Source organism: Neofelis nebulosa, chromosome 9 (assembly GCF_028018385.1).
Source record: "Neofelis nebulosa isolate mNeoNeb1 chromosome 9, mNeoNeb1.pri, whole genome shotgun sequence".
Taxonomy (NCBI): Eukaryota; Metazoa; Chordata; class Mammalia; order Carnivora; family Felidae; genus Neofelis; species Neofelis nebulosa.
This window is the reverse complement of record NC_080790.1, coordinates 82,126,523-82,141,149: the sequence shown is the minus strand read 5'-3', so window position 1 is coordinate 82,141,149 and position 14,627 is coordinate 82,126,523. Positions and strand designations below refer to the sequence as shown.

Sequence of the window (14,627 nt, the reverse complement as noted above, 5' to 3'; positions counted from 1 at the left end):
CGTGGTTTGCTTGTTTTTCTAATAACGGAACTGAGGCACAGAGAGGTTAAGTGACCCGGCAGGGTCCCACAGCTGGTAAGTAGGGGAGTGTGTTAGTTCGCGATTTGAACGCCCACCACCCCCTGGCTGCAGAATCCGTGCCATCCAGCAGGTAATGAGCCCATCCCCGGACCTCGCACACGGTGAGGACTCTGCGCACGGCGGCCGCAGGACGTGCAGTATTCGAGTGGAATCCGCTTTTCCAGGAGCTCGACTTCTCAACACGGCGGGAGGCTGCGAGGGCATCCAGGGGTGGGGACCCCGCCCGGGAATCCTGCGGCGGTCGCGAGCGGAGTCCAGTTCCGCGCGTCCGCCGCACGGGGGCGCTGCCGCCCTCGCCGCCGCCCGCGCGCTCCAGGCTGTCCCCGCGGCAGGGCGCGCCGCTGCAAGATGTCCGTGCGCCGCGGCCAGCGGCCCGCGCGGCCGGTCACCCGCCTCTCCTGGCTGCTGTGCTGCAGCGCCCTGCTGTCCCCGGCCGCGGGCTACGTGATCGTGAGCTCGGTGTCTTGGGCCGTCACCAACGAAGTGGACGAGGAGCTGGACAGCGCCTCCACCGAGGAGGCGCTGCCCGCGCTGCTGGAGGACTCGGGCAGCATCTGGCAGCGCAGCTTCCCGGCCTCGGCTCACAAGGAGGACGCGCACCTGCCGCCCCCGGCCGGCGCCGCCCGCTCCAGGCCGCCCCCCGCGCCGCCCGGGATGTTCTCCTACCGGCGGGAGAGCGGCCCGAGACTGCGCCCCAGCACCGCCCGCTTCCTGGCCCACGCCAGCGCCTGGGGCTGTCTGGCCACCGTGTCCGCCCACGAGAAGGTAAGCAGCCCCGCCCGGAGCCGGCTGCAGGTGCGTGCCTGGCGGTGGCCTGGGGACCGGGAGATGCTAGCGACCGCTGGCGCGCTCGGATCCGGGTCTCACAGACGTGCCCCGCCGGCTGGGTTGCGCTGTGGCCGGCGCGTAAATAACGGAACCAGATTGTGCTTTGGTTAACCTGGCAAAATGGGGGGCTTGGGAGGTGCTGACAGGCATCCTGCCAGGCGCATGGGGGTTGAAGTGCAGTCTTGAGATGGTCAAAGAGGCGTACACATAACCAGCGCCTGACCCGAGACCTGGACAAAAGAAGCCAGAGCCGCCTTAGGCATCATAGAGTAGGCGCGTGCAGCCTCCCAGCCCACAGCACCCAATGGACCCGAACTTCCCGGTCACCCACTGACACTGGGGACTGGGAGAAAGACACCACGGGGGGTTTGGTGGAAGTTCACATTTTGAAATATGGAACTTAAGAGGTTTTCTGGAAAGGAGGCTTAGGGTGCAAAGTGTATAAATGCTGGAATGAGTTGTTTTCAGCTGCAGTTTTATCATTCGGTTCGTAAATGTTTTTACTCACCTGTTAGGTATGATTCCACCTTAAGCCAAAATGACATGGATAAATGATGAGGAAGTGACATCCCTAAGTATACACGGCCCAGAAAGCTTTTAGGGCTGGTGAGATCGATGTAAGGGTTTTATTACAGAGAGGTACTTTGAACTCCTGTTTAATTTATGCAAAATAAATATTTTTTTAGGGAATGGATAGGTCATTGGCCAGCGGCAGGTTCTTACCTCAGGTATGGTCTCATCTGTTTGGAGACTGGCCAAGTCACCGAGTTGTCCACTTTATTTTCCCCCTGTATGGAATTAAGTGGTTGACTATGTTAGTTTTGAAGGTCCTGTTTTACTTTTTAAAAAATATTTAAATGACTTTATTCTGATTATGGCAATGATCTTAATCACATTCACAGCATCCAAATGGTCCCTCACAGTTATAAATTATGCTCCTAAGACATACCTTAGGAAGATATGAAGCTTAAATAATGAGGCTGATCTTCGTCTAAAGCACGGATTGTTCTGGGGTGTGTGGCTGGCTCAGTGGAAAGAGCGTGTGTCTCTCGATCTCAGGCTTATGGGTTTGAGCCCTGCATGGGGTGTAGAGATTACTTATATAAATAAATAAACTTAAAAAAAAATCTCTAGTTGGCACTAGAGATCTAGTGGGATCTCTAGTTGACACTAGACTTAGTCTAGTACTAAAGATATTTTGACTTTTGACATCTTTTTTTCTTAGCGTTCTTAGGAATTCCCCTTTCCAATATTGACATTTAGTCCAAATTCAGTCCATTCAGAGAGCATTTACCCTATGCATGTCATGTGTGCAAAGCATGATTCCAGGCAATTTATGACAAGCTGAAAAACAGAATCTGTAAATGAACTTATGTTCCCATTTTGGAAGACACCTTAACATTGTGTCTTCTCAAAGATGAAAGCCATCTCCTATTCCAGGTCTATACACCATTGCCATGCAGTGCTTTAAAGACAAGACAGCTCCTGAGTTCTGAGCTCAGTCACAGTAAGGAATATTCTGTAAAGGGTAAATAAAGCTCATGAAGGTTGGAATGCAGGACCCAGCAGGGCCTGGGAAAACCTAAGAAATACTTGCATACATGTCTAAGAATTTCACCTACTCCACCGAAGATCGTGAGTAAAAATGAGTGTGCAATGTTTCTGTGACTTCCTTTTCTCTAAAAGGGCAAGTTGCTGACTCATATAATGAAAAATTGATTACAATTAAAAAATGGAACTAGTAAGTGAGAAAGTGGTGTAGCTATAAAAGAAACAATAGTAGAAAGTTCTCGGAGTCCAAAGACCAGGTAAGATATTAAAGTTAAGACTTAAGATCTATCCCCAAAGTTGTCAGAACTTTAAAAGAGTCCGTGAAGGCAGTTGGGCTCGCAGGGGCAGGTTGTAGCTGACTTCCATAAATTTCAGTGCCACCCCCAAATAACTTTAAATGTGACAAAGTGAGGGTGTTTTCTATGCACATGCAGCAGCTTCAAGAATAATCCCCTAGCCATCCTTCCAAACAGAATGTCCCTGCTCAGCTCCTCAATAGAGATTCCAGAGCTATCACCGGGTGAGTTGGGTCAATTGGGAACCACAGTGCCTTAATTTACTACCTGTCAGAACCATGGTGATGCCATGCCATCAACATTGCTGTATTTCCTGGCTAAGCTCTCAGCTCAGGTCAATCCAAAACCCTGCATTGAAAACAAAAAATGAAATGAAATGAAATGAAATGAAATGAAATGAAATGAAATGAAAAATAAAATAAAATAAAATAAAATAAAATACCCTGCATTGAAAAAGCCTTTTTTGGTGTTTGTTAGATCCCAGGACTGCCATTTGGGAACTGCCTGCCCATCAGCGACGGCCCCTTGAACAACAGCACTGGGATTCCTTTCTTCTATGTGACACCCAAGGACCCTGCAGTGGCCGATCTGATGAAGAACCCCATGGCCTCCCTCCTGCTGCCAGAATCTGAAGGAGAGTTCTGCAGGTAGACAAAGAGTTTGGCCTTACCCATACAGGTTCTTTGTTATAAAGCAGAGGGTCTATGGGGTGGGACCTTTCTGAGTGGCATGAATTTACTGGGGCCCTGAGATGCAAAATGATGTGTTCACCAACTTGAAGTGGAAAGAGTATATGTACCTTTGGACTCAGGTAAACAGAATTCCACCTCTCACCAAGCTATGTGATTTGGGGCAAGCTACCTAATTTTGCGGAGCCTCAGTTTCCTCATCTGTGAAATGGGAATAATAATTTCTGCCTCATACGGTTCCTGGGAGGGTTGAGGGTCTTGTACAATATCAGTGAGCAAACAGGAGCTCTTGTTATGATGCGAAAGGGGAAGCCGGGAGGTTGATGAAGGAAGATCCAGTAGTTTGTCTGTGGGGCACATGGAGCATAGAATCTATTTACCACCCCAAGAGTCTCCTGCTTCGCTCTCTATTTACTGTTTTTCAAATAAATTTCTAACCCACTATCCCCCACCACCAGAGATGTGTACCCAAAGACCCCATATTCTTTAATACACCCTCTCTTAAAAGTCTGAAAGAAAAGACATTTACGTGCAAATGGAGCATTGATCCAACACCTCTGTCTGAACTCAAAATGTAGAGCTTGAAATCAGATCCTGCCTGGAGATATCTGGACCAAGTTTGTGTGGGGACATGCAGGGAACCCCCTGGGCAGCAGCAAATGCAACAGGTGGCCTCAGGCGAGTCCCTTAACCCCCAGGACACTAAGATGTAGTGACCCTTCAGGAACTAGGATAGGATTTATCCCAATTCCAAAGTTTGATTATTTTTTATGCAAAGCGTAAAAAAAAGCATAAAGCAAACAAATTGATTAGTTCTTTCCAGAGTAGGGGGGTAGGTGGTGGTAATAATCAAAGCCACAACATGCTGTAAAATGCCCAGATAAAAGACCTTGTCACTTCCCCTTGGGACACTGACAAGGAGAGTCGGCACCAAGCTGGAGACAGTTCAGCTGACCCAGTTCCCCAGCAGGTATGGCAAGAAGCCAGGAAAAGGGATGTTTCCTCTTTCATGGAATATTCAGTATGTTCTTGGCCAGTCAAGCTTGCTTGCTGGCACTAGAAGTATGTGCCCAGGATACCTTTCTAAATGCCTGAGGAGTGCCTAGGTCAGGCATCCTAAAAGTAGTCATGAGGCTGGAGAGTGTTGATCCTGCACCTGCTCTTGAAGACAGACAGCAGAACACAGAGCAGTGCACACAGCGGCTGCAGCTCGCAGGTCGTGGAAGGAATTTATTGGAAGGTTCCAGGCGGACATCAGCAGGAGCTGAGAGCTGGCAGCCATGAGAAACCCAGCTTAGAGAGGACCTTGCCAAGGGGGACTGAGGTTCTGCCAAAGCTGGACAGGCCGTCTACATGGCCTGGAATCAATCATGTGTGCAAACCATCTTCATGGCAGGTCCACACACCAGAAGTGCAAATGTCTGCACAACACCCCAGGGCAGCTCGGGGCCAGAGGTGGCCACCCAGGCCCCACTGAGCCACCCCAGGGCCGAGGGCATCAGTATCTCAGCACGCTTGTCACTCTGGCCTGGAAGAGGAGGGATAAGTGCCACCAGGCTCCCCATGTGATCCTCACGTGAGATTCCTTCTCAGAACTCCTCCCTCCTCACACTGTTTAAGCTTCTGAAGCGTTAAGACACAACTTGAAGAAATAGGTACAGATCAAGGTTAGCCCCAGTGAGCACCAAAGCTAAGGTTACCAGACAGTGAGGGTTGTTATCACCCCAAGGTCCACTACTTCCAGTGAACGGCTTATGACCAGGGGTGACTCCTCTGAGTGAGCTTCCCAGTCCAAGTTCAGCATTACATTTGAGGTTTTACATCCAGAATCTTGGTAATGTTGAGCTGAGAGACTTACCAAGAAAGACAAGCAAACACTGAAGCCCTGGGGAAACAACCCAAGCAGGAGCTCCTTGGGCCACAGGAACATAACAAGGCATCAGGCAGAAGTGTCCAGGGCTGGGAACCACCCCGACAAGCAAGAAGTTCAAGGGACAGCCTGGCAAGGCAAGCACAAGCGGCCCCTGCTGCCTGATCCCAGGGCCTGGACAGAGGGCCGGTGACACCACAGGTCTTTGTCAAGCACTTCCAAGTGTTTCCCACAGAACAGGGAGATACAAAAGCACCTGTTTCTCCTGATGATGATGGCGATCATGACAACGACAATGATGAAGTTGATGAGGATGATGATGATGAATCAAAGCCACCTGATCCTTTCATCTTCGGAAGGCAGCTCTTACTCAGGAAAATAAAAATTGCCTTCATTCTATAAAGTTGGTGAGTTGAAATTGGGAATCAAAAACTTGCATTTTCACCATCACGTTTGGTGCCTTCCATGGGCTCGTATTCTCTGTGGCTCTTATTCTCTGTGGCTCCCCTCTGGGGAGGGGCCAGGTCTTTCCCATCTCATCCTAAGTGGGAAGACAAAGCCAGAACTGGTTCCTTCTGTGTGATGCATCCCAGGGCTCTGTGGGCCCACAGGGCCACATTGGGGCTGAGGAGCCCTCGGCAGCTGAACAAACCAAGGTCAGGCCAGAAGGAAGCAACGTGGCCGCTGAAGCTCTGAGAGAAGGAAAAGAGGTGCCTTCCCAGCCATTCCCTGGGCATTTCAGCTACAACCTGCCTCTGCGTGAATCAGGGTTAGCCCTGGTGCCTGTGGAGTCTGGATGGGGACAGGCTGCTGAGCTCCACTTCCACAGGCAAGACGCAGCTCAAGAAGCGGGGCCAAACACAATTCCTGCCTGAGGGTAAGCTGAATGCATCTGATTCTACTACAAGGGCGGGCTGAGCCTGCCGCCTGCTTTTAGAGCTCCACACACAGGTAGGTAGCTGTGTGTGCGCGTGCATGGGCGTGCACCTGTGTGTACTGTCACACGTTCGTATTATCCATTCTCACAACGGAAACGTCAACTGCCCCCACTGGGTCCCCCAGGCCACTCTGTCACCTTGAATTCATCGTCAATCCAACAGCTGAAGTGATCTTTCACACCCCAAATCAGATCCTGGAATTTCCCTGCTTAAATGCTTTCATTGGGAAAAAATAATGAAATCCTTGGTAATGGCCTAACAGGCCATGGGTGGCCAGGATCCTGCCTCCCTCTCAGTATAGATAAGACAGCCTGATCCTTTGCTGATTGACTTAATATTTGATGCCTATTCTAGTTTTATTAATTTGAGAGCTTTAACCTGAAAGCTCATTGTAATCCAAGCTGATATGTGTTTGGCAGGTAGCTAAGAAATGCACCTTTATATATATTATATATATATATATATATATATATATATATATATATATATAATTGACATGTAACATTATATAAGTTTAAGGTGTACAATAAGTTGATTTGATACATTTATATATTGCAGTGTGATTAGCGCCAGAGTGTTAGCTAACACCTCTGCCACATGCCATGATTACCATTTCTTTTTTGCGGTGAGAACATTTAAGATCTGGTCTCTTAGCAACTTCGGAATCTATGCTACAGTGTCTTTGCCTGTGATCACTATGCTGTGCGTTAGCTGTCCAAAACTTACTCATCTTCCAGTTTTATGTCTTGTACCCTTTGGCCAGCGTCTCTCTGATTTCCCCCAATCCTCAGGCCCTGGTAACCACCATCCTACTCTGTGTTCTGGTGAGTTTGGCTTTTTTTTTTTTTTAGATTCCACATGTAAGTGAGATCGTACCATATATGTCTTTCTCTGTCTTTTCTCACTCAACATAATGTCCTCAGGGACCATCCATGTTGTCCCAAGTGGCAGGATTTTCTTTCTCACGGCTGAGTAATATCCCATTGTATATATAAGAAATGCTTTTCACTCAGTAAGCACTCATGTATGTTGACTTATATCTTGCCTCCCAAAATTGATACTTAGATCCATCAAAACTGCTATGGGTGAAGGACATTGAGTATCCAAAACTCTCAGAAAGTTTAATGATGAAAATACACAGCAGATATCCGTTCCTTAACTGAAGCTGGGAGAGGCGAACATCTTGAGAATAAGGAAAGGGACAAATATTTCTCTGTATTTTACAGGTGTATGGGGACCTTAACGAGTTTCTCGGTGAATCTGAAAAATTCAACCTGGGATACTGCATCCCATGTAGTTAGGGGATTTTCCCCCAAACTTTTCACCACCCGATCCTCTGATCCCTGAACTTACCCTAAAATGTCACAGTAAAGTCACTAGATTTCATCGCACCCAGCTGTCTTGACTCCCGCCAGGACATATTGAATTGGGTGCTATTACCCTGTCTTTCTTCCTGGAGGAGATCATTTGAAAGGGAATCTTACTGGATAATAAGCAGAAAGTGACTTTCAGTACTGATTAAGGACAGGCTTGGCGGTTCCTAAGGGACAAAGCTCAGGTCCCCAAACTCAGGTGAACATGACAAATTGAGAATAAGATTCCAGTTTACAAGCTTCGCCAGCAATCCGCAGTCCCCTCCTCTCTCATTTTCCTCTCCCTTCACATACATAAGCATATAGAGATGCTCCTATGCCAAAGTGAATTTATGCTCAGACCAGAGACCCAGTTGTATGAAAATCCAGTAAATAACAAAGCCCCCCAGAGACATTTCTCATCCACTGAAACATCTTTTCTTATGGAGCATGCAGGCTTGAACACTGTGGATTTTAGGTTTTGCATCTTCTCAGAGAGCCAAGGCAAAGCAGGCCCTCTGGGTCAGGAAGGGTTCTTCTATTGAGTGACATTCTGTTGTTGGCATCAGATGAATTTCCATTTTGAAGACTGGAAATAAATGGAAACAAAAGAGGTTTATCGGATGCTTTTCACAATGAAAAAATTTTGATAGTTTGGACAAATGCTATGTTTCTATCTGAAAACACTTGTTTCCTTTTTCCCAAAAGGCTTTTAATGAAATATTGCCATGGCCCGTTCCTTTCCCCCCAGCTGGGGGCATCTCTGCCCAAACAATGAGCTTGTCAAAGGTCTTTAATTGACCAGGACTCAGTGTGGTTTGGCATCAGAGGAGATGCTAAGATTCTGGTTTGCAAAGGAATCTAGTTTCTGAGAGGGAGGTGCCAGACCCTGAATGGATTACAGCCCAGTAGATGTGTAAAACATAGGATGGGAGGCTTTCAGAAATGATGATCCCTCAGAATTATTGGCTTGGGGGGTGGGGTGCCATGTTGCAGATGCAATTCAACACCGAAGAATCACACATCAAAAAGGCATCACTCACACTAGAGAGTTTGGGACAATGTGCTTGGACACAGATTCCTGCCCTAACCTCTGAGTAGCCCCTGCATTTGATAGGCACATTGACAGTGTGAGAAATTCTTTTGGTAAAACATGGGAGGGTGCTGATGGTAGGGCTGGTCTGCCTTTATGCCACAAGCACAGGATAAACGCTTTGGGGGGCACGCACAACTCAAATAGTGTACTGAGTTTAATTATTCCTTCTCTGCAGCAAATGACAAGAAATTCCACATATATAAATGCCCCTTAGCCTGCATATTTTTTTTTTCAACGTTTTTTTTTTTTATTTATTTTTGGGACAGAGAGAGACAGAGCATGAACGGGGGAGGGGCAGATAGAGAGGGAGACACAGAATCGGAAACAGGCTCCAGGCTCCGAGCCATCAGCCCAGAGCCCGACGCGGGGCTCCAACTCATGGACCGCGAGATCGTGACCTGGCTGAAGTCGGACGCTTAACCGACGGCGCCACCCAGGCGCCCCTAGCCTGCATATTTTTAACTATTCTTGTAGGAAGAAGAAATACGTTGAGTGGTAGCTGAAAACCTCAGCCCAGCCCAATTCTAAATGCAGGCTCCGGGATTTGTGCCCCTAGAACTGCGTGTGGAAAGCACTCTCTTCCATCATTCTCTAGGAGAGTTTGCACACAGAGGAAACATGTGCTTGCAACAGCTTGCCTGCTAACGGCCAAGATACATCTCCGTCTGCACTCTGTCTACCTGAGACGCGACATGAGTTTCAAAGCACAGGACCCAACCAACCCTCATCAGATAAAGAAGCTGAATTCAATTTCTCTTCACTGAATTGTGTTCATTCCCCTTGAAGGCAACATATAAATCTTCTAAATAGATTGCTGTCTGTCCAGATTCATGTTGCCTCTTCTCCTTTGCCTACACATCCCTGAAATCCTAAAGCTAACACTAACCTGAGTTGCTTTTAAAAGAGCTGTCTGGGAAGACCAGGGAGCCATGTGGACAGAAGACTTACTGAGCAGGTGTTTGAGTATTCTCTCCCATCTTTCACTCATTTCCATGGTCAGTGCTCCCAATAACCTGCAGCCACTTCTTTCTCCCGAATTTCATTTCAGCTCCATGAAGTTCTGTCCCTGTGATTCCCAGGACACTCATTTCATGGGTCCACTGATGATTCTGGTTCCTCTGTCTTTATACACTTCTTTCCTGCATCTCTGACTACCTCTCCTGATCCAGTTCATAATGTTTTATTCACCTGGTAGACATGATTCCTCCTTGAGCTGAAATGATATGGATTCATAAGGATGCAACTTCTGTAAATATACACCTTCCAGAAAGCTTTTACGGTTGCTGAGATAGATTTAAGAGTTTTATTACAAGGCCCTTAGCCTCTGGAAATCAATAATCTCTTTTGTATATCTATTGGATTTGCCTATTCTGGACATTCCCTGTAAGTGTAATTATATAATGTATGGTTTTGTGACTGATTTCTTTCACTTAGCACAATGCTTTGCCGATGCAAAATGAACGAACCTTTTAGAATCTCTAAAAGCAAAAAAGAGCATTTTATTCAAGTCCAAGTTAAGACAGCTGCCTGGGAAGCACACTCTTGACAGGGAAGAAAGTGCTCCAGAGAGTGAATCATTTTTACAGAGTTATATCCTTTTTACATCTTGTAAAAGCTCAAAAGATTATGGATTAGCATGTAGGCAGGAATCACAAGTTTTGTCATAAAGCAATGCAGGGAGCAGGAGCATTGATCGATATCTCAAGGACAAGATGGTGTTCCTTTAGGCTACTCACTCACAAAACAGGTGTACGATGTGTGCTTGGCCAGCTGTAAATTGGGCTTGGGGTTGGAACAAAGTCTACGGACAGTCATGCAGACTTAGAAAGAAATATAATATGGCTTCCACTGGAGATCACACTGTTAGAGTTTTTCTCCCATCAGTTTTCAGGGCTCATTATGTTTTAGCATGGATCAACACTTCATTCATTTTTATGGCCAAATACAATTTTGTTGTATGAATATACTATGTTTTATTTATCTATTTTTATTTATCTGTTCATTAGTTGATGGACATTTGCTCCCATGTTTTGACTATTACGAATTATGCTACTATGAATATTTGTGTACAGGTTTTTGTATGGACATTTTTTTTTTTCAGTTCTCTTTGGCATACACCTAAGAGTGAAATTTCTGGGTCATATTGTAACTCTGTGTTTAATTTTTTGAGGAACTGACTGTTTTCTTCACTAGCTGCACCATTTTATCTTCCCATCAGCAACATATGAGGTTTCCAGTTTTTCTATATCCTCATCAACCCTTGTTATGCCTTTTTTATGATAGCCATCCTAATGGGTAAGGAGTGGTATCTCATGTAGATTTGATAAGTATTTCCCTAATGGCTACTGATGTTAAGCTTCTTTTCATGTTCTTATTAGCTACCTATATATCTTCTTTGGAGAACTACTTAATGCCTTTACCCATTTTTTCAAATTTATTTATTTATTGTCAAGTTAGCTAACGTATAGTATAGTCTTGGCTTCAGGAGTAGATTCTCATAATTCATCACTTACATACAACACCCAGTGCTCATCCCAACAAGTACCCTCCTCAGTGTCCATCACCCATTTTCTCCACTCCCCCAACACCCTATCCCCATCAATCCTCAGTTTATTCTGTGTATTTAAGAGTCTCTTATGGTTTGCCTCCCTGTTTGTATCTTATTTTTCCTTCCCTTTCCCTATGGTCTTTTGTAAAGTTTCTCAAATTCCACATATTAGTGAAATCATATGATATTTGTCTTTCTCTGACTGACTTATTTCACTTAGCATAATACCCTTCAGTTCCATCCATGTTGTTGCGAAGGGGAAGATTTCATTCTTTTTCATCACTGAGTAATATTCTGGTGTGTGTGTGTGTGTGTGTGTGTGTGTGTGTGTGTACATACATAAATACACTACATTTTCTTTATCCATTCATGAATTGTTGGCCATTTGGGATCTTTCCATAATTTGGCTATTATTGATGGTACTGCTGTAAACATTGGGGTACATATGCCCCTGTGAATCAGCACTCCTGTATCCCTTGGATAAATTCCTAGTAGTGCTATTGCTGGGTCATAGAGTAATTCTTTTTTTTGTTTTGTTTTTTAATTTTTTGAGGAACATCCACCCTGTTTGCCAGAACTGCTGCACCAGTTTGCATTCCTACCAACACTGCAAGAGGGGTTCCCTTTCTCCACCTTTCTCCACATCCTTGCCAACATCTCCTGTTTCCTGAGTTGTTAATTTTAGCCACTCTGACCGGTGTGAGGTGGTATCTCAATGTGGTTTTGATTTGTATTTCCCTGATGATGAGTGATGTTGAGCATCTTTTCATGTGCATGTTAGCCATCTGGACATCTTCTTTGGAAAAGTGTCTATTCATGTCTTCTTCCCACTTCTTCATTGGATTCTTTGTTTTTCAGGTGTTGAGTTTGGTAAGTTTTTAATAGATTTTTGATACTTACTAACTCTTTATCTGATATGTCATTTGCAAATGTCTTCTCCCATTCCGTGCATTGCCTTTTAGTTTTGTTGATTGTTTCCTTTGCTGTGCAGAAGCTTTTTATATTGATGAGGTCCCAATAGTTCATTTTTGCTTTTATTTCCCTTGCCTTTGGAGACATGTCAAGTAAGAAGTTACTGCAGCCGAGGTCAAAGGGGTTGCTTCCTGTGTTCTCCTGTAGGATTTTGATGGTTTCCTGTCTCATTTAGGTCTTTCATCCATTTTAAATTTATTTTTGTGTATGATATTAGAAAGTGGTCCAGTTTCATTCTTCTAAATGTTGCTGTCCAGTTCTCCAAACACCATTTGCTAAAGAGGCTGTCTTTTTTCCATTGGATACTCTTATGACTTTGTCAAAGATTAGTTGGCCATATATTTGTGGGTCCATTTCTGCATTCTCTATTCTATTCCATTGATCTATGTGTCTGTTTTTGTGCCAGTATCATACTGTCTTGATGATTACACTTTGTAATATAGGCTGAAGTCCAGCATTGTTAAAACTCCAGCTTTGGTTTTCTTTTTCAACATTACTTTGGCTATTCAGGGTCTTTCGTGGTTCCATACAAATTTTAGGATTTGTTTTTTCTAGCTCTGTGAAGAATGCTGTTGCTATTTTGATTGGGATTGCATTGAATGTGCAATGGCATCCCTTCCAAACTCCATGTCTCCTGCTTGTGACTTTCTCTTCTTTTCTGTGTCTCACCAACCTCCCCAAGCAAAACCAAACCCTTCTGTGTCTACTGCCTCTACAGGAATCCAAAATGCAATAACATCAGGGAGGATGACATTTGCAGGATTGCACACACTTAATCTCTCCTTCTTTCCTCCCACACACCAGCCTGGGTGCACTGGGGAGGGGGCCTTCCCTTGCCCTGATCGTCCAGACTCATTAACGTACTTTCCTAAACATGAGAGCAGCCCTTCCTGAGACGCATTTGCTACTCTCTGCTCCCACCATGCGGCCTCTACCCTAGTCACACAGACACGCAGGAATTCATGGCCAGCTCCGGTCAGTTATTGTTTCTAGTAGTGATTTTATTTTCTTGCTCCTTCAGGAGCCAAAATATGCAGTTAAGCTAGATTTGGAGGTCAGGAAATAGCAGATGGGGTATCAGACTGGGGGGCTATGCAAAGTGATTACCAGGGAACAAGAGGTGAAGGGCAGACTTGGGGGAGGTTCAGTAGGAGAAGAGGCAGTTGCTTTCCTGCCAGTGCTGCATACATCCCAGGCTGGGGATGGACCAGCAAGGCCCTGAACTAATCCAGAAAGAACAAGGTCACCAATGGATTCCAAACTTTGCATCAGCAAGGTCTTTTTCATTATTTCACTCTATGCTCCATATACTATGAAATATTTTTGTCTACTAGGCAGACAGTGTTTTGAAATAATTTATCCCCCCCATTTTTATTACTCAAAGACATGTACATATGCAAATCAGAGCTTGTGATCAGCATGACATTTTTACCTCACTAATTCCAGAGTGATTTAATTCCAACCAAAAGCAAAGAAAATGGTTTTACATGGTGTCAAGAACTGTGACAGGTCTAAGATTTTACCCTATTTGCAAGCAAGTTGGCTATGTTCCTTCTCACTAACAAGTGAGCCTGCCATGGTTCGTGGATGCTGGCAGAAGACACAAAACTCATGGGTCAGAGAAAAAGAGCTGTTACTCACAGCAATATTAGTAGCTAGAGCAGCAGCACTTTATGGCAGGGGTTCCCATGGGCCCTAATTCCCACAGGGATGTGAAGAGGACCACGGGCACATGTACACACAGTGGGTTGCATTATGGGAAAGGAACCCTCAGCCCAGAGAAACAAAATCTTGTATAACAGAGCAAGTCTGCCTGCCACCCCCCCACCCCCAAGAAAGACAGCATCCTCATCCTACTGGACAGCAAATAAGCCTGCCCTTCGCCCCCGAGGGAAACACTGTCTCTTCCAAGGCTGTTTGCTCTATAAAGATCTTCAGGGAAAAGATGGTCCCAAACACAGGGAGCTAGTCCTCTGCTCACAAGAGTTCAGAAACACGAAAGGCCCATGGAGAACTTCTGCCAGAGAGATGGTATATAGAGTCTTATCTCAGAGAAATGCATAGATTTGTGAATATTTTTTAAATACAGGCCATTTTTGCTTCACATGATCCCGCGTTAGTACCAATGGTAGCATATGGGAGCCACCCTTACTTTACACAGTTCCACCATGACTTTACTACCTGTATTGAGAATAGTTTGTGGATCACTATTTTTTTAAGTGTTTATTTATTTTTGAGAGAGAAGAGTGTGAGGGCATGAGCGGGGGAGGTGCAGAGAGTGAGGGGGACAGAGGATCCAATATGAGCTCTGCGCTGACAGCAGAGAGCCCCATGTGGGGTTCAGACTCATGAACCAAGATATCATGACCAGAGCCAACGTCAGACACTCAACCAACTGAGCCACTC

The 14,627-nt window shown here is 45.5% G+C and overlaps 1 protein-coding gene across 1 annotated transcript in view; it reads left to right on the top strand.

Annotated features, from left to right (window-relative positions):
* The first annotated feature begins 344 nt into the window (after positions 1-344).
* The window catches only part of CREG2 (cellular repressor of E1A stimulated genes 2), a 35,144-nt gene continuing 20,861 nt past the window's right edge, over positions 345-14,627 (top strand). Inside the window, exons 1-2 of the mRNA XM_058684473.1 lie at positions 345-846; positions 3,234-3,403. Coding sequence (XP_058540456.1) covers positions 430-846; positions 3,234-3,403 — 587 coding nt within the window. The 5' untranslated portion in view covers positions 345-429. The remainder of the gene's footprint in view (positions 847-3,233; positions 3,404-14,627) is intronic.